This window comes from Falco cherrug, chromosome 2, assembly GCF_023634085.1.
Source record: "Falco cherrug isolate bFalChe1 chromosome 2, bFalChe1.pri, whole genome shotgun sequence".
NCBI lineage: Eukaryota > Metazoa > Chordata > Aves > Falconiformes > Falconidae > Falco > Falco cherrug.
The window spans coordinates 15698628-15722895 of NC_073698.1; the positions used below are offsets into that span (position 1 = coordinate 15698628).

At 42.9% G+C, this 24268-nt stretch overlaps 1 protein-coding gene across 1 annotated transcript; it reads right to left on the reverse strand.

The window, feature by feature from the left end:
* Nucleotides 1–4785: 4785 nt before the first annotated feature.
* On the reverse strand, nucleotides 4786–22439 carry TMEM123 (transmembrane protein 123). The gene is made up of 6 exons (XM_055701106.1): nucleotides 22213–22439; nucleotides 16629–16688; nucleotides 15274–15339; nucleotides 10517–10705; nucleotides 8919–9072; nucleotides 4786–6764 (listed from the first exon to the last, which is right to left on the reverse strand). Exons 1-6 carry the CDS (start codon nucleotides 22283–22285, stop codon nucleotides 6740–6742), a joined length of 567 nt encoding a protein of 188 aa, XP_055557081.1. The 5' UTR covers nucleotides 22286–22439; the 3' UTR covers nucleotides 4786–6739.
* Between the last annotated feature and the right edge of the window lie 1829 nt (nucleotides 22440–24268).

Sequence of the window (24268 nt, forward strand, 5' to 3'; positions counted from 1 at the left end):
TTGGCGAGGATCAAGTGACTTCTGTTAGTTGTGAACCAGCTGATCATGTTTCACGCTTTGTACTGTGTCTGCTTCCTGCTTTGAAAGCATTTTCCAGAGCTTTGACTGGGTTGAACAGCAATAAACAGCCTCCGCCCCTGCCCCCAGCTTGCTGTGAGCTCTGCTGATGAAGCAGCTCAAGTTCTCAGACGTCAGCGTTCCAGGTCCATAGTTTGTCTTGAGCTTGCAGAGTATGTTTGCGTGGCTTAGGGGTTGTAGAGGGTGGGTAACCTGGAGTTTGTTGGAGTCGGTGGTCAGACTTGCTGTAGGTGAAGACAGAAGGCAATATAACCAGATTCTATAAAAGAGCCATTTCTTTACTTGAACAAAGCTTATCGTATCTGTAAAGGATCTAGCCCGGAACAGTTGCAGTTTCCAATAATGGTTTGAGATACTGCAAGATACAGTGGCTTCCCAGGCAGCGGCTGTATGTTTTGTGAAGCAAGTGCCGTGATGCTTTGTTGTAATTATTGAGCGGTTTCCTGCATGGTGGTTTTGGTGTGTGTGCTTTGTTTAACTGAATTGTGTCTTTCTCTTCTGTTTGCTTTTGAGCATTGACCAGGAAGCCTAGCATTCTTCAAATTGAAGACCGCGTGCAGTCCTAGTATCTGTAAGTGATCAGATCGGTACCTGGCATTGTAACAGAGTACTGCTCTTACATGCTGAAATAAATGGCCACGTGTAAAATACCTAGGAAGTCCATTAGCATGATGTAAAAGAAAAATCTTTATGTTGCTGCTTTTTGTGACCGATGAGTTAGTGGTTGTTCAGTAACTCCACAGTGCCACGCTCTCAGAACTTGGTTCTTTGCCATATTCCTCACAAGACATCAGAAGAAGAGAAGCACACGGAACTGTGAACAGTGTATTCATCTGCCTTTAGTTCTGTGTTGCGAGGCTGAGGTATGCACTATCATGCTTAGTGTTGCAGATGATGAACTTGCAAATTCAGTTTTGCTGTTAGTTATTTCTAAAGTCACCCACCCCAGGTATGTGAATTCAGGCAGATGTATTCTGGATGTGGAAGGGTATTATCTGTTCTGTTGAGCTACTTAACATACAATTGTTGTCACTCTTGCTCTGGAGGTTACTAGTGCAGGGAGTAAACTTTCTGAGACTATACTAAATCACTAGTCCTTTGTTCCTGTTTTTCATTGAGTGTGTGATCACAACAGTTACCGGTGCTCCAGCTCAGCTTCCTCACCGATGGGTGCTGGCATGGGACCCTTCAAGCCTGAGAGTCTGGAATATAGCACGCATCCTGCGCAAGGAAGAGCAGAACTCCAAACAACAGATCCTGCTGTGCTATTTTCAAAAAAGAAACAGGTGAGGGTTTGGTTTTTTTTTTTCTTTTTGAAGAGTTCAAAATATGCTGCTTGCACAGTAAGTGATGTCCTAGCAGTAGCCTTCACATTTAGTTGTGGCCCGGTGAAATTTTTTAGGGAACAGCTGGAGAACTTGCCAAGGGTTCTAAGCTCATGTGTTAGAGGGTGTAGACTTGGTCAAAACAAAGATTTTGTTCTGTTGGATCTGTATAGCTTGACTTAGTGATGCTCTATTCTTTTGGCAGATAGAGAAGTGAAATACTTTAGATTTATAGAGTATAGGATATTAGTTAGGGTTGTGATTTGCCCAGTGGAAAATAGCTTCAATTCTAAGGGAAGAATAAAGTCTGTAGAAAAGATTGTTATGTGTGCAACTATCAAAAGAAGAAAGCACACCATTTGTACAGACACTCATTGCTTTTCTTCACAAACCCTGTCAAGAAAACTGAGTTACAATCATTTTTCTTCTAACACTTTAGAAGCATCCAGTACTGGCCAGGTGCAACACCTTGGTTTGTAAACTGCTTTACACTTGATGTGGAGGTCAGAACAAACAACAGACAAACTCAAACTTTGGAGTATCAGAGTGAGAATATCTTTCCTCTTGGTATGTCAAAAGAACACTGAAAAGCCTCCAGAACTTAGTGTCCCTTTCATTCTTTCAGGAGTTCCCGAGTTGGATGTTTTGAAGTGTAGGCGTGACCTGACACTGAAGGATAAAATGGATCAATGATTAAAAGTAGTGTGTTTATAGCAAAGCAAATAATATATGATAATGCGAGCTAAAGGTTAGACACTGCAGGATCATAGAACAGTTTCAGTTGGAAAAAGACCTTTAAGACCATTGAGTCCAACTGTTAACCCAGGGCTGCCAAGTCCACCACTAAACCCTGTCCTTAAGCACCACAACTAGGCATTTTTTTAAAACACACCAGGCAGCTTTCCAGCCACTCTTCCCAAGCCCCTAGTGCTGCGTGGGGCTGTTGTGACCCAAGGGCAGGACCCGGCACTGAGCCTTGTTGAACCTCATATACCTGGCCTTGGCCCATCGGTCCAGCCACCCTTCTGCAGAGCCTTCCTACACTCAGGCAGATCAACACTCCCCCCCAGCTTGGTGTTGCCTGCTAACTTTCTGAGGGTGTGCTCGATCCCCTCGTCCAGGTGATCGATAAAGATCTTAAAACAGATCTGGCCCCAATCCTGAGCCCTGGGGAACACCACTTGTGACCAGTTGCCAGCGGGATGTTACTCCCCTTACTACCACTCTTTGGGCTCAGCCGTCCAGCCAGCTGTTTACCCAGTCTAGTGCATACCTGGAATTTGCAGTCCTTGCACCTATGTTGTTTGTGAGAACTACCAAATGCAGATTCCTAAATTTAACTTTCCTGTTTTTTAAGAATGTAATCACACACCAATCGTGACTCCTTCAGCATTGTGTAGAGAACGTGTTTACATTCTGCACAGGTCCATTCTCATCCTCTCACCTTCCATATCACAGCTAAATTCTTAACCTCTTATCTGGGTAAGTTTCAGTCTCTGATGCCATTCCACTTTGCTTTTGGCAATATTGTAATTTTTTTGCTTATATCTTTTTCAATAAAGCATGTTAAGAATGCTGTGTATGTCTTCAGGGTAAAAATAGAGTGGCATGAGTATGTAAGACCTTTTAAGAGTCACTGAACAAAAAGGTATGGAAGTAGATTTACAAAGGGATGATGTTTGTGTCACTGAATATTATCACAGTAACATAATCTTGCTGTAATATTTTTTTAAAATAAGAAACTAAATACTGTACTGCAGGATTTCTGGACTTCTTTGAAGCCTTTGATGCAGGGCCCCATCAGAACCATTAAGCTGGAAGGGCCATGATTTGGTACTAGAACACAGGCTAAAGGAGAGCTACATAAAAAGGAGAGACCTGCGGGAAGAAGGCAGAACAGTGCAGTTTTGAGATGTGCTTGTGTTGTTGATCTTGATGTGTTTGAAAGGCAAAAGTAACATTTGTGATAACGTGGCCTAAGGTGGCTGTGTTCTGTAGCCATGGGATGATTTCCTAAGCCTGTAATATTAAAAATTCATTTCACTTAATACAAAGCACAAAAACATGACTTCTAAGGATTAAAAATTAGTAAGGGGTTGTGCGAAAGTTGTAATAATCACCTGAATGCTGGGCAGGGCCTTAAAACTTGATACTGTAAATGCAGTTCTGTGATGTGTCACCAGAGGGGTTCCTAATCCAAGACAGACCTCTGAACCGCCGGCTCGGCCATCCGTACTAGTAAGGAAACAGATACGCAGCCCTGTTGAGAGGATGAACTATGAACAGTTGAATACAATATTAATAAACTCCCTCAAGGAACAGCTGAAAGACTGTAACATAAGTATACCTAGAGAAGGGGAGGAGCTATTTATGCTAAAAAATTGTAGCATAAAATGAATATAAACAGATCATAAACTAATGATTGAATTTAGGATAACTGATCACCAGAGAAGTGAGTGGGAAGAGGCTTCCATGAAGGAACATTTAGGAAGCATTTCTTTACCAAGAGGGTGGTTGATCACTGGGACAGAGTTCCTAGAGAGGTGGTCAATGCCCCAAGCCCGTCAGCGTTCAAGAGGCATTTGGTCAATGCCCTTGAGAACATGCTTTAACTTGGTCCACCCTGAACTGGTCAGGCAGTTGCTCTAGGCCCCTTGCAACTACTCTATATTCTGTTTCCCCGTTGCCTGCGATAGCACTAGACATCAGTCTACGAGATAAAAGACCTTTTCCCGTCTTTTGCTCCTACTTAAGCTTTATACCTCATACTGGTCTACAAGGTGGTAGACTCTTGTGCCAAGCCCTTTCAATTACTTTTTCCTTACAAAATCTTAAGGGCCAATGTTTAGTTAACATAACTGAAACAGTAATTTAGCATTAAAAAATCCTGATTATTTAATACAGTCAACCACTCTATGCGTGTAGAGCATAGCAAAATTCAGGTCCACTGCTTGTTCCAATGCTGTAGGAGTGACCTCCAGGACTGAGGCTGAAATACATAGTGGTGGTATGACACACTGAAAAGCAGTCCTGTTCATCTCACTTTATACATGTGTAATTTAAAGCTAGGCTTTTGTTAACTTTACATTTGCTTTCCAATAGTAAAAGGTAAGATTTATCAATTGCACTTCCTTGAAAGGAGGAGTCGGGTTTTCTGTTTGCATTGACACCACTGAAATCTTAAGCACATAATTTTGCTTTATGGTAATAATTAGATTACAAAACACATTACAAATGATTGATCTGGGCAAAAATGTACTAAGACTGGTAATGAAGCATTTAAAAATATGTTGAACACTTCTTATTCAATACATACGACTGTGGAACATGTTGAGGGGAATTTTGAAACAGTCTAATAAAATAAAAATCCAACTGAAATTGGTAAAGTAACTCCAAAGATTTATTTATTCATCTATACAACAGAGGTCAGACAATCCTAAGAACTGTGGAAATGAAGACAATTAAGTACAACTCAAAGTAAGGAATTGCAGTACTGTGGAAGAATTGTTTTCAAATTCTTCAAGTCAAAAACAGTTTTCCAAACACCACAATTAAGAAAAACAACAAAAGCTACTTCAAATCACTCTTCCCCCTGTACCTCAATCTCAGTATAAACCAGTACAACCCTGCTACCCTCATCTCAGGTGCGTGGCTGGTGCTATTAAGACTGCTCACTAGCCATGGTTTGCTGGAGTCAGCTGTGCTTCAGAAACAAGTTTTACTTCTCCATATGAAAAAGGAAAAAACCCAAACATCCATATGGCCACTTCAGCACTGCATGTCAGAACGAACTATTGCTCAACAAAAAAAATTAACCTCTGCCAGAGCTATAGTTTTATTTCCCCCGATGTGCTGTACCCCAGCCTCCTGACACACCTATAATGCACTTCCCATCGGGACCTTCCTCAGCTGTCACCACCTCCCACTATGCCCTGCATGATGGACTAGTGGCAGCAGTAACCAGGATGGTTGAGTCCCACTACACCAACCCTCTTCGCCACAGAGAGGTCTACAAGTAGAGCCTGAGCAGGACTGAACCATTATTCAGTGACGTAAGGAGGTACAGACCTGTGTTTCTTGATCCTTGCTCTAGCTTTCCTTACACCAGTGTGAATCAGGAGCCCGTCTACTGAAGACAGCAGGTTTACCTCAGGGTAAATGCAGAAGTGAGATGGAAGGAGCATCAGCTACCTTGCACAGGACTCCCAGTGTGCTTGGGCCTGAATCTAGAGGCCTTCTGAGAGATGCCCTGTTGCCTTCAGTGGGCTTCTGACCAGACCTCTGTACATGTGTGCAGCAGTACCAAGTTCTGAAAACAGTTGTAAAATCCAGATTATATTGTTCTAAAATGCTATCTTACAGATTTTCCACTTCTCTGTAACTTTCAATGCTTGTCAAATGCTGCTAAAACACTGCATACAGCTTCATAATAATAAAACCCTAGAGCCAAATGATTGCTACATTCAACTTAAAAACCAATTTTTAGAAGCAATTTTTGTATTTCATCATATTTACGATGGTGCAATTACTTTTTTTACATTTTTTTATCTTCAATTGCACATCCTTCATTAGGACATACTAGAAAAAAAAAAGTATGGATTGCACAGTCTTTTTTCTTATAAGGACTCATTTAGAGAAAAAGGTTGTGGATGAACATCTCCAGTCTGTCCATACTTCCTGCAGCTAGTCTCATTGTATAGCCTGTTGAGGAAAGTCTCTGCAGGTCACTGGTAAGCTAATGACTCAAGTTTAAGTACTTGTTATCACCTTCTAATACAGTTAGCAAACCACATCCCTTTATAGCCTAGTAAAAATTAACTGAATTGTTCAAAATTTCTAAACTGAAGTTCACATCAAACTTCAAAATAAATACAACTTCATAAAAAATGTTAGGAAAACCCCCCATTTTATTTGCAAAAACCTATGCTTGGTCTCAAAGGTATCCTATTTAACCAACTATATCCACTATGGAACACACGGGATTTATGCAATATGTGAGAAATTATGGAACTTGATTAGAATTGCAATGATGTGATTCACTGTGCTAGTAATTAGCTGTTTAGAGACTTGTATGTATATCTTAAAATGACAATATATGTGTTTCTTCAAATTTGGTTACAAATACTGGTAAAAGAAAATACTGTCTCTACAAAGTGCTGGAGTTCCTCTTCTTATGAAAGCCAATGCCAAAAAATAATCAGGGTGTTCTCAACATTTTGCAGGATCACACCCAGGAGAGGTTACAGACTGTGATTATTTTTACAAAAGGAACTCTTTCAGAAGTTAGAACAGCTGTGATAGGATGGGTTTCCAACACTTCCTTCCCTGAAGTCTCCTTAAATGATGGCATCATGTTCATCACTGTAACAGAAACACAGTAATTAATGTTCTGCAGTACAAACAACAGTCAGCATGAGAAAAAGCCACCCAGCCACTGCTAAGAAGGTTATTTTGTGAACAGAGGCTGTCTTGCTGGGAAGGGCTAAGGAGGGCACATTGATCTGGGTGTTACAGTCACCTTTGAGCCAAGCCTGAAGTCAATAGAACAATTTCATTTTGTCATCACTCCAAGCTCCACTAGCCTTATTAACATTTTGGCTTTCACATTTCATTCAAGTATATATTTTTAGATCACCTGTTGCTCAGGCTTTTTTATCCTATCTTACCTGCACCCAGTAGTGACAGGTAATCAAAGCCACACGCTCATTGACACGTTTCCTTTGTTTTAAAGAGACTGTTGATCTGAATTCTACAATATCCATTCAGACACCACCGTGGGTAAACGTGCAGCAGGGACTGGTTGAATTCTGTCCCCAGCAAGCAGGAGTCAGGACAGAGAGAAAGCACAAGGCCTAAACGCTAGCATCCCAACAAGTCTAATGACATCACCTCACTTAAAACAAGCTTCTCAACTGAGATGGGTGATACTGAATAGGAAAAAGAAAAGCAATCTAGTTTTAAGAATTGCCAGGTCCTAAATGAAACGTGGGACAAGGAGGTAAGTCTGGAAGCCTGGAAGAAAACAGAGTACAGCTGAGTATAAACAGCAAGTGAAATGGTACAACTTTGGTTGAACTATTCACTAAAAAACGGGTGAGATACAAGATGAAGTAAAAATCATAGATGTCTGACTGGTTCTGTGCTCTCAGAAATGAGTGCTACAAAAGAAAGGAAAAGAGTAGCTCCACAGAGAAGAACCATACCCAAGACAAGACTGGACCTACTACCTCCTGTCCCCCAATCTGGTAACATAAAGGAGAGAGACCAGCTGCCTGGAAGAAGTTGGTGGCAAAGAATTCAGTTAAATCAGTGTTTTTCAACTTGTACTGTACAGACTGACAGAAGCCCACAGCCAATTTCTAAAAGGTCTTGAAAAGATGATTAAGAAAAGCAAGATAGGCTTGTATTTGCTGTACAGCACCTGCACTCCACAGGGAAAATACCAGCAGCCTGCAGCTCAGACAAGGTGGAAAGTCACTGGTGTACACAGAGTAAACAAGTGACTTTAGGTGGGATCCAGCCTACACATTTCAACATCCACAGCACAGACTTTATCTAAGACTCTCAGCTACCCTCACAGTAAGTGAATACAAAAAATGCAGGGATAGGCTGGTTCATCTGACAGATTTACCCAATTTCAGGGTAATAGTAATGATATGAAATGAGTAGTTCACACGCAGATGCCTGTACAGTTAAATTAATGCTACTTCTCATTTCATGGACGTGTAAAAAGTATTTACAGCAGGTTCAGTGCATATGATTTTATGGACAGGTTTCTGGAGTTGAGTACAGGGTAGTAGAGAAAACTAAGTATTAGAGATTAACCAGTCAGCCTGCCTATGTTGCAAGGTGGGGCAAAAGTCTAAGTTCACGTATTGACAACAATCAAATGCTATGCTTTTAAAAATGTGAATAATGGCCATATTGCTTTCAAATGTTTTCTGTGACAATAAATAAAGGAATCTGTTCAAGAGTGGTGGCTTAAGAATGTGGAATATTAGATGTCTGGCTTTAAAACTGGCTGCTCGAACTAGACTTGAAAGTACATAGAAGGTGATACAAAAGAGAGATGGTAACAGAGTTCTAAGAAGATGTCACAGAGGTAATAGAAAATAGAGCTACTACAAAAAAAATAATGGCAAGGGGGAGGAAAACACTAGAGTGAATAGAAAAATAAGAGTCTATGAGGAAGTGTTAGGAAGAACCAGAAGTGTTGCAAATTGGAGCAAACATTTCAAGGAAACGTTATCTATTGATGGAATAGCTAAAGGACAAGTATTCTTTTAAAAAAAAATTAAAGATTTTATATAATAGATCAGAGAAAAAACCCACACAGAAGAGTGGCATAGTAATAATGAGGAATAGCTGAAGTGGTGAAAGACAAAATATCACCATTAAATCCCTTAATGACATTAATATGATGTACTTTAAACAAATGTATGTATCAGAGTTCATACTCCTTGTTCTGTTTGTCCTTGTTCCCCTCAAGAAAGTGAAAAATTGATGGGAACTTACATGGTTCTGTACTGTATGCCTCTTCTAGAGTGGTAGGTTTTGCATCCGATGTAGAGAATAACTAGGACTCCAAGTGTCAGCACAATGCCACCTACAAAACTGCCCACATCAAATCTGGAGGTTTTGGGTACAACAGCCTCAGATTTTGATGTGGCTGAAAAGAAGACAACAAAAGGCACTTTTTACAGAGCTTGCAAAATTGTGTTTTGAGGGACTTCTCTACATCCTGCCCTCCCCATTAATATATCATCTAAAAACACAATTAGAAAAATTTCACACAGATCAACAGGCAAGACACCAGCCATGCACGCTGAAACCTAGAGCTCCATTTTTAAGTGCCAGTTTCTGGTGACAGAGGCAGCTGACCCAACTGCTTGCTGTCTCTGAAAGACTGCCCCTTTTCCTCTCCAGCTCCCTCTTTCCCCTCCCTTTTTGTCCCCTGCTTTCCCTTCCTTCCACACATGCAGTTCCTGCCCTCCTCAGGCCAGTTCTAGTGCTTTCATACCCTCCATGAGCCAATTTAACTCACTAAGCTGGCCTGAAATTAACCCAAGCAGAAAAGGAAGTGGCTTTTCCGATGAGCATCCTGAGTCTGCCTGCAGAGGGGTCCAACAACACCCAAGTCAAGCAGTATAGGTTATGTGGTGGCAGTAAAATCTGGTGGCAATGAGCTGTCAGATATCTTTACCTTGTCTGATAGAATTGCACCCTCACTCTCCACACGCAAGACCAGCTCTACAGCCCAACACAAATATTGACATAGATAACATGACCTCTGATAAGCCACAGCAGTTTCTGTGTAAAAACTGGTTTTATCTGCTATACACTCCAAACAAAAGAGCCAGCCTTTGCCAATCTCTGTTTATACTTGCCACAGGGAGCATTACGTGGCCAACTGAAAAAAAAAAAAGCTCTGCTGAAGACATCTTCACCTATTCAGTAAGACTTCACTGACATGAGCAACCCCAATCTGTTTGGAAGTGTAAGCACAGAGCGATGCCAACAAGCAGCTAACTGCAAGTACTGAATTCCACACTTACTGTTTTTGTATTAAAGGCTGCTGTCAAACTGTATTTGACAACTTTCACATAAAGTGTGACTCATTCATAGTCATACTCTATTCTCCATTAGGGACAGAATTAATTACATTGCTAACAGAACTCAGTCTTTCTACCAAGCCAGCAGATGTATTTTGAGCCACAGGTCAGCTATGAAAAAGAAAGTATTAGAGCTGAGTTCAGGTGAGCTGTAGAAGGGAGAGCTGAACAAATACAGAAGTTGTATTCAAAAGCCAGGCTTCCTCCCTAAGATTGCTGATCTCCTCACTGGTGGCTGCTGGTTCTCACCACTCACATTGGTGGTTTTTTTTTTCTCCTAAGTATGTCAAGTCTCTCACGTTAAGTGAAGCCTTATTTAAGTAAGTGGAGTGCTCAAAGCAGTGTTATTATAGCCAACTTAGTAATAAACCCCCACTTTATTCCCGTTTTTCAGCATGCAAATACATTCTCTGTTATACCACTGTAAAACTAACAATTCTACAATTGTGGAACACATGTCAACGTACAAGTGTCTATGAGCTTCTTGAAATGTGATCTCACCTGTTACAGAAGTCAAAGAAATTTTGGAAGTGGTCACGGCCACTGTGGTGTTGAGTTGGGATGATGTGACTGATGAAGCTGTGGTGGACCTTGTTGTCTGGCTGGTTTTGGTGGTCTGAGTTGTCAAGGTGACAGGCATAGTGGTGTTAGTGGGCTGGCTGGTCAGGTGAGTAGTATTGGTTGACACACCTGGGAAATTTTTATTTGTGATATCACACAGAAAAATACATAAAGATAATCAACTGTATACTCATTGAGTAAGACAGCATTTATCATGCCCAAATAGGATGACAGAGTAACAATGAAAATGTCACTGCCTGGATATCCAGGCTTGCTAACAGACTCTTCGCCTGTGCATTTCCTTTGGAAAGACCCAACTTCTGATGTCTTGGGCTCAAGGTCAGGAATAGTTTAAAGGAAAAGCTGTAAAGCAAACCTGGATAATAGCTGATAACTTTTAGAAAGGTGTTTTTCTTTGGATATCATTATCCAGTTCCACAGAATCATCCCTAACTTACAGTATTTGAAAATGTGATAAAATTCTGCATCAAGAGTAACTTTCCATTTGAAGCACCAACTTTTCAGATAACAAAGCTTTTCTGATAAGAACAGATTTTGCATGAGAACGCACCCCCCCCCCCCCCCCCATTTCAGTAATGACTTAATCTTTAACTTGTTTTTGAATGAAACACTAGCTTTGCTAAGGCTGCATGTATATTATACTTACCAGAGAGAATTCTGCATGTGGTAAACTTAATGCTCAAGAGGTTTTTCCACACGTGATAAAAGTTCGACCAAAGTAAATCTGCTGGCTTCTATAATTTATTTAGTAGCAAGCTGTCTTGCCAAGGTTAAAACAAAGACTGGAATGCTGTTTCAAGTTTAATTGACACCTAAACTCTTTAACTTTTACTCTGCTTTTACCTGACACTTCCCCTTCCCTCCTCAGAAAGCAGTAGTGAACTGTTCAGAATAAAAATACCATGAAGCAAAATTCAAGAATAATAGAGATTGATATTTATAGAAAAATCCTTAGAACCCTAGTGGAAGGCACCCAGCTAGGATGATCTCAAGAATAATTACTTATTTAATTAAGAAGCAACTAACAAGAAACATGAGCCTGTTATGCAACAAACATTTCTCTAAGCAGACAATATGAGGCAAAAAGCTTTTATATGTGAGGGAATTTTAGGGAGAAAAACCTCCATTTGCAGCTGTATTATTTCTATAACCTCATACAAGCTATGTTCATGTTAACCACTGCAAAAGCTTTTTATTATGGACATTCAAATGTCTAATTATAGCCATGTTTTTTTGAAATTGTCCAAAACTAGAACTGAAGAATAGGTAGTTTCATCTCAATTCCACAGTAAACTTGATATTCAATTTCTGCTTTTTTATACAGCATCTAAAACACTTCTACAGAATAATCTTCCTGGAAGTGTGCTTTAAAATGTGAGTAGCTACACACAGAATGGTGTCTTTGCTAAGACTTAAGTATCACTACTTCAGATGTGAACATCAAAAACTTAAAGAAACCAAACAATGCAACAATGTAAGCATTCAGAAAGGAACTGGCTTACACAACACTTTTCTGAGACATTTAACATTAAAACTACCAAAACAGCCCAATACAGTCCCCATAATAAATGTTATTTATTTTCCTGTTCTTTGATGTATTGTGCCATAACCCTAGGAAACACTTTGAAATGAGCATTCATTGAGATGGAACAGTTGGAGTACTATATTTATGTGCTTACCTTGTTACAATTAGGAAATTCAGTTCCTCTATGAAGCATGTGTAAAATACATCAGATAAAATTCAGGGCACATTTTAATGGTGACAGGTAAACTCCCCAAAGGCACAATGATCTATAAATATCAAATGTTTCCTCATTGTAGGAAATAAGCAAGGAAACGTCTGTATGGAAACCATCTACAGTTATATCATATGAAACCACACCTGGTGACTGCATTCCTAATATAAAAGATACCAAAAGAAAGACAAATCCGAATGCAAGTTTCAACCAGTTAGTTTTCTGTGGGTATTTGTTGTTGGGGTTTTTTTTAGCCATGATTTCCGAGTGTCAAACTTGCTTGTGTTTCTGAGCAGTATGATGGTTAATTGTTCCATGCATAATGGTATAAGATGAGGTTACACAAAGATGGTACTTATTCCATGGGCATTAAATTACCCTACAGAAAACTTGAAGTCAGCACAAAAAATATCCAAGCAGCTATCATGAGGAATTTCAGCAAATTTGCACATTTTCCCCTCCTCCCTTGTCTACTAGCCATCCTATTTTCTTACTTTATCTTACAGCACTTGGTGATGTAACATAAAGAGTAAAATCTGGTTAAATCTCCTACAGACTTATCTTTCATGGTGTATTTAGCATCAGTCAGTTCAAAACATCAGTGGGAGGCTATCTGAGGCAGCTGGAGAATTTGGGGAGCTGACGTAAATTGGGCACCAATCTGTTCTTCTGTATCTTTGAACAATCTCACCCGTACTATTTTACCAACAGATGAAAGAACATTTGCTAGCAACATCTGTCCTTTTATCTTTTATTCCCCCCATTACTTTTCCCCCAAAAGACCAGCTGGGCTTCATTGAACATCACACTAAACAAACCCAGACTGAGTTAATATTTATTTAAAAAGGAATGCATGCCAGTAATATAGTTCAGGTTTATGACACCTTGTTTTTGAAGGAGACAAATATTTTACTTTGTATGCTACCTGTGTTTAAACTAATAATAGCTATGCTATATCCATCAATCAAACTATATACGTAGCATAAAGATAAGAATTCTTAGCAGCACGCACTACTCCCTTAGTATTCTAATTGAACAAGAATGAACACAAGTCAAACCACAAAAGCACTGTGCTAACATACGAAATAATTATTATTGGATGCTCATCGTGAAATAAATAAACACTCTCCTTTGCATGGAAAATGATTGAATGAAACAGACTTTTGCTTCTGTCGTGGAAAGGTTCCAAAGCAAGAAAGAAAGAAAAAAAAGCATAGACTTTAAGCAAAACTAAGTACATATATCCAGTAGTCTTTACCCTGAAGAGGTAAAGACAAATAATCAAAATGGATGAACATGGTCTTAAAAATCCGTGGACTGTTAGAAAAAAAGAAAAAAAAAAAAAAAAGAGAAAAAAAGGGGAGGACATGACTCAAACCACATAAGCATGGCTGTTAGGTTTGTACTGTGCCTGTGCCTAACAGTACTAACAGTAAAAGGCTCAGGTCTCTTTTCACTGTTATTAGGTAGAGATGGTAAAGCTCAAACCTCTGCAAGAACCCCTCAGTCAGGGTTGGAGCAGAGGGTGAAAACACCTGTGGTTAACAATGGCTTTACACATAGGGAAGGCCCTAAGGCAACAAGGGGATTGCAACCATCTCTCCACTTTCCAAGTCAGACATGCTTAAACTGGTACACTGCAGGCAATGGAATGAGGCACTGCACCACTGCCTTGTATCAAAAGGAAGGTCTTTGCAGAGATTGTCTTTTTTCCCTGGTGAGTATTTTATTCTTAAATGAGTAAGAAGCAACCTTCTGAGTGTGGTAGCTCAGAGGTTATCTGAAGATTACAGAGATGCAAAGCGAAAGCCATACTGGAAACAACAACATAGCTGGGATCTTATGATCAGAATAAAACTCCACAAAGTATCTTAGGGCAGGCCCTGCTTTCACATGGCTCTTAGCACAAAGGGGATGCAGTTCATGCAGGAAACTAGCTTCTCTTCTCTCAGTTACAACCTTTTATCTGTGCATCACAGACTGAACAACTGCATGACATGAATTACTATCCAGTCTTTACTGATGTGGTGAAATATGCCTGTAACAAGTTCTTCCAAAAGACCTTTTTTTTTTTATTTACCTTTTTTCATAATCTCATACCGACATAGCCAACAGCTGGAACACTGCAAATACAAGTGAATGAACTGTTTGTGTCCTAGGTTAAATAGCTGCTTTCAAACTCTACTAGTTGATCTAATACAGCTATTTCTTCTTTCGACAAAGATGTGTTTTGTAAACACATTACTTATGTTGGAGCATCAGAACTGCAACACTGCTGCCTTGGGAAATCACCCTTACCTACAGTTCTTTTGCCAAGTTGTGAAGGAAAGATGGTAGGTAGTGCTAGAACAATGCAGAAGTATCTGTGACAGATTGTTCCAGATCTGCTACTTGCGGCTCGCTTGAACTCTGCTGTTTTGTGCTGTGAGCTTTATAAGGACTATTTTCTATGGTATAAGGTGCCATGAGTATTATCTAAAAGGCAATGGAATCTTACTCTTGAAACTCAAGCCTCCAGGACTTCATTATACCCTGAACCTACCTGCTCTGAAATAACATTAAACAGATACTCACTGTTTGCACAATAACCTATTCATCTTTGCTTCAGGAAAATGGAAGAATTTTGCTCAGCGACAAAGAATGAACATTAAAAAGACCAACTTCTTTCAATTCTTCCTTGAAGTTTTATTTTGATTATCACATTTTTCAATGTTATCACAAACATCAGCGCTTCTACTGATGAAGCACAGTACCTAAACTTGAAAAACAGTATAGCTTCATTTCAAGAGCTGTTTTACATGTTGCCTCCCAGCCCTAAAATGATAATGCCTTTCTCAAGCACCCATGGTTTGATGGGTATTTTTTAGAATTTGGTATGATCTGGTAGGTTTGGAGCTAGCTTCTAAGCTCATAGTAACAGACAGATGAACAGATACATACCTACTGCAGATGTTGCTGTAGATTGTGTGAATGATATAACAGTGAGATTGAATGAACTGTTATTGCCTTCAAGGAAAAAACAAAACAAGAGAAGAAATATTATTCGTTTTCATTTTAACATACTATAACTAAAGTACCCACAACAATGGTTTCCTTGGGGTATCTGTGTGTGCACGCTACAAGTGGGAATACAGCAGAGTATTCCATCCCAAAGCAGATGGTTTGATCCTTTTGTAAAATGCTTCCAGATCTCAAAGCAGCAAGAACATAGTTACACTGTATGCACAACAGTGCCCAAAAGTTCTCCGTCTGAATTCTTTACTCCTCTTTGCTTTTTCTTTGGTACAATCATAGCCAACCAGCCCCATCATTGAGTACTGCACAAACAACCCTCACACTGACATACCTGGGATATTAAGTTGCAGGTTTAATTGCTCTTGAGAAACAGTCATGATTGTACAATTACAAACACATTCTTTCTTCCTTATGTAGGCTTTTATACCAGTGTAAGCCATGTACGTGTACGGGGCTAAACCTTTACTGCACTGGTCCAGTGCTGTAACCAGAACACAGCTTTGGGTTTCCCCCAGGTTCCGAGTGCTTACTTCTGCAACCCTGGGAAGACATCTGGATGTGGACTGCATGCTCATACAGGTGAAAAGAAACCACGTACACTGCCTGGAATTTGGGTGTGAGTCAGTGATGCAATTAACACAAGACAGAGTGAGTCAATGAGCAGAGCATTGACTATACGTCCCATGTCATTGGCCAAGAGCAAATGAGATGAGCGAAGTAGTACAAGACAAAAACGACTCAAGGAACACGCCTTTGCATGGCACATGCTTAAAGGCATAGAGCTTAATGCCGTCAAATGAAATAACACTATGAAATAAATGTGTACTTTAGCAATGAGCTCAAGCATGGTGGAACTAGAATCCATTTTGACATTAAAAATCAAATGAAAAAGTGCCTTGCCTTTTTCTCAAGAGCACTCAATTCTAGCCTAGCAGACTTCTTGAGCTGGTGGATGTCTTTTTAACTGGAAATTGATGTTGGCAGTTATTTCTATTTCTATACATAAAATTCTGCCATTTTATTTCTTCTCCTCTCTGTTGCTCTAGGTTACCTAAGGATATGAGGATTGAGTTGTGTTCTACTGTTCCTCTTAAATGTCTTTAGTTGTTTCGGAATAGATGTGACAATCAAAGTACCATCCTCATGTCCTACAGCTGTTCACAATTACATAAAATGAAATAAAGGGCAAACTATTACAAGACAGTTTGAGGCATACAATAATACACATTGCTTTTCTCAATGCTACCGAGGAACAGCAACAGAAATGCCAAGAGTATTACCTTGCAACTTAGGGTCTGGAACCGTACTGAAGGGTGCAGTACTGCTGGAGATGTTCATCTCTTCATTTTGAACATAGAAAACAAGAAAGAGTGAGACAGATTTAGGCACTTTATTACTAAGAAATGAAAGAAGAAAAAGCGAGTGCAGCATCTGTCACTTGCTTTGGGCATATAAATGACTAAACTACCATGGACAGGAGTTAGGTATAATGATGATATAAAAGCATGGTACCACAACAGCCTGCTTTTAGCACATCAAAAACTGTATTTGCACTACCCAGCCATCAAATGAACTGGAACTCCTTCCCATCCTCAGTTTTATCTTCCCCATCATCACCATCCCAAGTTCTCTTCTTCCTTGACATGAAAGGAGACTGAAAGAAGCAAGAGGTAGAAAATCAGGCACCTTCCTTCAGTAATAACATGATGTGCATTGCCTACAGCAGAAGAAAAGAATCTCTCATGTAAATCTTTTTCGTATAAAGTCTGCAAGGCCTTTGCAGGCAGATGGGCACTTGCTCTGCCCCTACATGGACAGCATGGTAAGATAACAAGCTCCACTAACAAGCAGAATTACTTGGTTTGGGACTAACAGCATGTTAATGCTTCCACTAAGCATTCTGCAGGTGGGGAGTGGGATAGAGGAAGATCACACCTCTGGTGAAATACTATCATACCCTAAAGACTAATTGAGGCCCGATTACTCTGTCCTCAGGCCTGGTCTACACACAAGTGGTAAAATTTAAAGATAAACCACACAAAAAGAAAACTCTGGCATTCACATGCATGTAAGAGGATCAGTTGTGGATTCTGTCTTTGCCAAGCAGTTCAGTTTTGGTAATTTGTAACAATATTCTAACTAAAGGCAAATAACATGAACTAAGTATCACAGAAATACGACATTTTCTTAGTAGTTGCAAAACCTTAGTGAAGGTCTCAGAGTGGTAATGTTTGCAAAAAAAAAAAAGTCAAACCACTCACTGTATCCCACCCCTGCAATATCAAGATTGATGGCAGCACTGCAAGATACGTTAAACTGTTTCATGAGGGAGCTTAGGGAAAGCAAGCAGACAAAAAAGGAGGATGTGACACAGCTAAATACAGCTTCCCCAGGAAGGACCCAATCCTACAGAAAGTGGTCTACATCAGAGCTCTTCCCCCCACATTTAACAATGATCTGACTGAGGAAGCTAAGCCAACAGAAAACTGACGTTACACCCCCTCCCCAACAGTACACCATGGTTTTTGCTGCCTCAACCAGCAGAACTGACTCCCTGTAGGATTAGAAGAAACAGAAGGGAAGGAACCAGCTGTGGAAGGGAAGGCAGGACTGTATTAGCCCTAGTTCAGATCAGGTTGGACTGCACACCTTGAAAGATGTCAAGGACCTTATCCAGCTTAAAAGATAAAACTTTTTTCTTTTCCCTTCTCAAAAAAACCCCAAATTGACAAGTTGCTTAATTTGGATCACAAACAGTTGCTCCAGAATACCAATATATCAATATGGGGCACTGCATAAGCATATGCCACATTGTAACACATGGCAGCAAACAGGACATGGTAAGAAAAAGAAGATTGACACTATTCCCCTACTTCTCTGTCCTCAGACTGTGGTTTTGGATTTGGAAGTGTGTGTATCACTGCAGAGACAGCAGGAAACTTGAACCAAGGAGGCAGGAAGGACTCCTGGGCTAAGGCAAAGGGAAAAGCAGCACATGCTTTTACGCAGCGATGGCTCTGACAACTGGAGACTCTCATTTGAGACCAAAGACTGCGCAGGGCAACTGGCCCAAAGCAAAACAGCGAGGGTTTCTGGCCTTCTCCAGGGAGCAGAAGCGCAAGGGTTACAAGCCTGCACCGACCCAGGTGTACCAGTGCAGGCATGAGCGCAGGAAGGAAGCGGGAAGGAGCCGGCAGCCAGCTGCAGGCGGAAGGTGCTGCGCACAAGCAGAGGTAAAGCTCTTTGGGCCACAGGATTAGTTGCAATATTGGGCCCACAAATCTTGAGTAGAGAAACTGTGCTAATGCTTGTTCCCACCGTGATCCAGAGGAAAGGGAGGAGGGGACTGGAGGGGGAAGAAAGGAGCTCTTGTGATCATTTTTCATGATGAAACAGAACCAAACCAAGGAAATACCAAACTTAAAACCAATGCACCAAAGCACTACACACTGGAAAAGAACAGGGAAAGGGGATCAACGACATTTTTGTCAGACAACTCTTTTTCTTCCTCTCTGTTTAAGGTCAGCTGCAGCTAAAAACACAGCTGCTTGTGGCTGGGCAGGATGTATCTGAAGGCAAGCGTGCTTCCTGTGAAATGCTGCGACGAAAATGAAATTGGTACGTTGAGTGCTTCCAGGGCCTCTCACAGTTTTGTTGCTCTAGTGTGTGAAAAGTCATGAGCTGGAGACAATTCAGATAAGCAAACTTTCAAAAGGACAAAATCAGGCCAGTTCTGCCAGCTTTATAGCTGGAACTCGGCTTCCAGAAGTAGATTTCAGACATGGGAGCTGAAGATCCGTGCTTGTGCTAAATGCATAGATAGATGCGGGGTAAGCAAAGGGGATTGCTCCGATACTTGTTGAAAATGGACAAGACAAGTTTAAAAGGACTTGGTTTTGCCAGATCCTGCAAAAATCAGCACAGTGGATAACACCCATGAACCTTTAATGCTAGGAATCAGTAGTCTCTGGCTCAGGCATGTACCAAATTACTAGTATTTGTATATGAAGGATGAGTGGCACTACTCGTTCAAATCCCTGCACGTGACAAAGGTCAGTTTGCCCGCTCCTGCCTTCACATTTAAGATAACCACATTTCTAAGGGCTCACAGGCTTTACGTCTAGTCTGACTAAACCTCACACTGCAGAAAGATGTTGGTATATAAACTCACATTTTTATAAGCGCAATTTTACACATTCATTTTGGGGACATACCAAAAGTCATACATAAAATTCTGTTTCAGCATCTTCTCAAGTTTGATGCCTAGCAGGTAAGTATGAGCGTTTTACGCTCAAGCCATTCTGCTTCTGTTGGTTTAAAAAAACCAAAAAGTACAGAGGCACTGACACTGCACAGTCCGTCAGAGAGACCTCTGACTTGCACAGCAACAGCTAAGCAATCTGAATGAGTAACAGTTGAGGTGCTGGAAGGGTCAAGGCAGAGACGTTGGAGCAGGTGACATTAATATAACCACACCCTAGATGAGTATCCCGATGGTGGAGACTTTCTTCTCAGCTGAAATGGATGAAACTCAAATTCTGGAAATTAAAAAAAAACCCCAACTCCCAATCCCAAATCTACTGTAACATCTGCCTGGCAATTTTGACAAACTATAAATTCAAATTGCTGCTATCTGGACACTTTCTATTTCTTTTCCCCTTTGACTGAACAAGGTCTTTTGGTACCTATTTTTTTTTTTTTTTTGAAGTGGCATTCTCATCTTGAGACAGAGGTCAGCCAGGATTATTTATCTCCGCAACTTTTTGGACAGGTCCTCATGCCTTAACATTGTGAAATTACCTCACAGTCTTGCAAAGGAAAGCGTAAACACAGCTGGCTTCAGGAAACAACACAGACCCAAGTAATTGATTCTCAGCCCTGGTCAGTTTGAGACTGAAAAGCTACAACACCTTTTGCTGTCCCCCAAGAGTCTAAGAGAAGTGAGGAGACCGTACCTGTTTTCAGGCCTGGAGGCTGCTGCTGCTCGGTACATTTTTGTACTGCGAGTAGTTCTGTATACAGGTAAGCTATTGGAAGATGTTGCCAGCTATCTTTTCTGAGCAGCACGGGAAGGGCATGGGGGCAGCTTCCTGCCAGGGAGCCTGGATTCTCCTTACTTGCTCAGGTATCAGGAAGTTGGCTGGACTTTTCGTAACAGTGGGAAGGACTTCTCCCAAACCGTAACATTTTGGTGATGTGTCTTCCACTAACTCCACCGACACATGGAAATAAATAAACTTTCCAGCAGAATAAAAGAACAGCATTATACTGAAATAAGCAGTCTGCCCAAAAAATCTAACTGGAGTGAGGACAAATCTACTGCCAATTTCACTTTTTGCAAATCACAGTATTTAACTGGTTACACACTTTCTCCTGCAGCGTTCATTAGTGAGCCACAAACTTTTGCTGAAACCAACACAAACATCAGCAGTAGTTTCTGGAAGTTTCTGAGTAAGTGGGCAGAAAAAAAACCCCAGAGAGTTCAATAGCTACATTAGACTGAGCCTTAAAAGGGCACAAATTCTCTCAACAAGTTATAAATGGGCTCTAGAAAACAAATTAATCTATAGAGGAAGGTCTACATTTGACTGTCAAAAGTTAGATGAGATCACCCCTGCCCCAGGAGACAGCACTGACTGCACACTCAGTTAAACCAACATACGCACTCAGGAAGCAGCATGGTAAAAGACAGAGCAAGCCGATCTTGTATCAAATGAAATGACAGTCTATAGCTGTAAAATGGAAGCCACAAGATCTTGGCAAAGTGGTAAACAGGTAAAGTTCTACAAAAAAACCCCTTGCTTTTTTGGAAAGGGCAATAAGCTGTTTACGTTCCTCATTTTACTTTTTTTGTATCAATTTATATTATAGCTTCACCAGATTAAACAACAGCATATTAACGCTGCTGGACTGGCTGACATCCCTTCGTAGGCTCATTTTGGTACCTATCTTTCAGCTTCTTTAATTTGCAAAGCTATGGGGCACCACATGGGGCATTTCAGTCTTCCGAAAAGGGAACTCTGGCAGCTCGGAATCTCGTACGTCCCATTTTATCTGAGTGTGCATCAGCGAATCTGGTCTTCTACCACCGGGGCTGAAGCACAGGCAAACGGGAGGCTGCGTATTCACTCGACTCGGCCATTGAAAAGGGGTATCGCTGCAAGCACCTGGCAGAAGTGCGACACACGCACCGCGGGTCCCAAGAGCGGGTCCGCCACCGCCCCCGCGCTACGAGAAGCCCCGCCTGTGCGCGCAGCATCACGGCGGGTAAGCGAAAGCGTTTCCTTCCACTCCACCCCTGCCTGGGCCGCCGTGGCTTCCCCGGCTCCCTGTGACCCCCAGGCCCGGCCGCCCCCCGCGGGAAGGCGCTGGCTCTCCGCCGAGGGCACCTGCAGGGCCGGGGTATGTCCCCCACCCCGCTCCAGGAGGGGACCCACGGCGGAGCGAGGCCGGCACCCCTCTGTGGGGTGCAAACACCCACGCCACGCACCCCCCTCCTCGTTTTCCCACTGTTTCTTGTTTTACGTGTTACTCGGTTCTGCTTCAAAACGGTCCCGCGTACCGAGCCTGAGCCCCCTACTTCTGTGAGGGCTCCGCTCCCGAGCGCCGGGCCACGTGCACCGATGCGCACCGTGCAGCCGAGCTCCGCCTGGGGACGGTGGGAAGCAAGAACCGGCGACCCACCGAACTTCCTTGCAGCTGCAAACCCGAGCGTAGGGACACCCTGCGGGGCAGCCCCGCTCCCTGCCGCCAGCGACACGGCGAGGCCTGGGTCCACCCAGCGGGGCTGTCGCGGCAGCCACCGGCCGGCCCGGCTGCCGGTGCCCGCGGTGCCCGCCCCGCCCGCCCGCGGCCGCTACTCACGGGAGCCGGGGGTGAGCAGCAGCAGCAGCGCTGCCGCCCGCAGCGCGCAGGAGGCGCCGGCGAGGAGCCGCATGGCGCTGAGGGAGCCGGAACGCCGCGCTCGCAGCCGCCGCAGCACCGCCAGGCGCGGCCTGCCCGGGAAGGGCGGGGGGCCGGAGCGGGGCGGCGGCGCGGCCTGCCCGGGGGCCGGTCTCCGCTTGTCCCGCCCGCAGCCCGCGGCGCGGCAGCCGGGCCCCGCCCCCGGGGGGGCCGCCCCTCAGCGCGGCCCGGTGGCAGCCGGCAGCTCCACGGGGCTGCTGTCCCGCCGGCCTCCGCGCCGCTGCCGCCGCTGTTGCAGCGGGCTGGGCCAAGCGGTGCGGTAGCCGCAAGGAGAGAGCGGGAGCGGGGCCGCGCCCCGCACCGTGCGCACGGAGCTGCCACCCGCTGCGGCGGGCCCGTGGGCGGCGGCGGGCCGGGGGTCGGGCAGCGGGCGTGCCGCCTGCACACAGCGCCCGCCCTGCCGGTGGCAGCCAGGCCCCGGCCCCAACACCGGCGTGGTACCCCCCACCGGAGCCTCGGCGTGCGGATTTGTCCCCCCTGTTGGTAGCAGCGGTGTGACCGGCGCCCAGCCGGTTGGTAGCGGTGCTCTCCGCAGCCTGGGCGCACCTCGCCCGGGGTGCGGGGGCGCCGTCCCTGCCGCACGGCGGCCGCGGGCCGGGTGCGCGGTGCTGGCTGGCGCACGGGCTCCGGCCGGGTTCGGTGCTGGTCGGTCACCGGGGCTAATGCCGTGGAGGCGCTCTGAGACTTCCCCGTGCGCCTGGAGAGTTGCGAAACCAGCGAGAAATTGATGAGGGAAAGTGAAAGATAACAGCCACGTTCAAGTCTTTCACATTTTTCTCCTCTACTTCTAACGTCAAGTTGATGTTAGAAATTTATTTTTCGTGGGAAATTTGTTAATACATTCTGAAGACCGAAAACAACTTGAAAATTATTTGTCAAAGGAAGGAAAACTGCGCTACTACCAATGGCTTTCTAGTAAGTTAGAGAAAAACACTTTTAACGTGGATAATTGTAGGATCACCACCCGAGCGGCGGCAGGATGTTCAGCATGCATTGCTGCATTTCTGATCGCTGCAGCACAGCGGCATTCCCACGACAGCCATGCGGCTGAGCCGTGGCGGGCAGGTGACAGCCTGGGAGCGCAGGGCGGGCTGCGAAGCTGTGCTCAGGCACCGCGTGCTGCCTGCTCCCCTTCCCCAGCAACAGCATCATCCTTCCACATGCATTTGCTCTGTAACTCTCAGCAAGTGAGCGGTAAACTATAATACTGAATAAAGATTTATTTATTTATTTATTTATTTATTTATTTATTTATTTATTTATTCTAGCCTAGTTAGGCCCCGTAGTTTGCATTTGGTGAAAATAGGTGCATGCATTATACTTCTGGCATTTTCTTAACGCCTTTGCTCTGCATTGCTTCCCATGCGGTTTTCATGACTCAGGTACCTGAAGACCAACATGTGTCTTTTTCCTGTGAATTTTCTGAGATGATCCTCCAAAGCTTTTCTTTATGATGGCAGTAGGAGTGATATCTGCAGCTAGCCTAACTCCAGTAAAGCTTAGAAATACTAGTAATCTATATGTTGCTAAGTATAAGGACCTCTGTTTAGTTATAGAGGCAGAGCATATAGTGAGAAAGAATATTTTTTATTAAACTAACATACATTTAGAGGATAAAGATATTGTGTAAGTCATTCAGCTGTTGCACAACTTAGGCTTAGAACAGACTGGAAGCAGTTTATTTTGGAATAGCCTAATTAACATTGCTCAACTTGTGCGTCTGCAGGAAAAAGTAGTTAAGATACATGGAACAAAAAGAAGTCACAGGCTTGTGGGAGATAGCTACGTAACTTCTGTAGAAGTGATGAGTAAGCAGGAACTGAGATGTGTTGCAAAACAGTACAGGTTCTTTACTGCGTAAAGGCAGAGGTGTTGGGAAGTCTTGTGTTGATTACATTGGTGTGATCTTGTTTCATTTGGGGCCTTGTTCTGTGGGAGGCAAATTTCTGACTAGGTA

Excerpts from the sequence above, each read along its gene's own strand:
- TMEM123 (XM_055701106.1), bottom strand. The coding sequence starts at position 22,285 with ATGCGGCTCCTCGCCGGCGCCTCCTGCGCGCTGCGGGCGGCAGCGCTG. Across the intron at positions 16,689-22,212 it reads GCTGCTCACCCCCGGCTCCC|AGATGAACATCTCCAGCAGT; the intron begins GTGAGTAGCGGC and ends TTCAAAATGAAG. Across the intron at positions 6,765-8,918 it reads GGCATACAGTACAGAACCAT|TGATGAACATGATGCCATCA; the intron begins GTAAGTTCCCAT and ends TTTCTGTTACAG.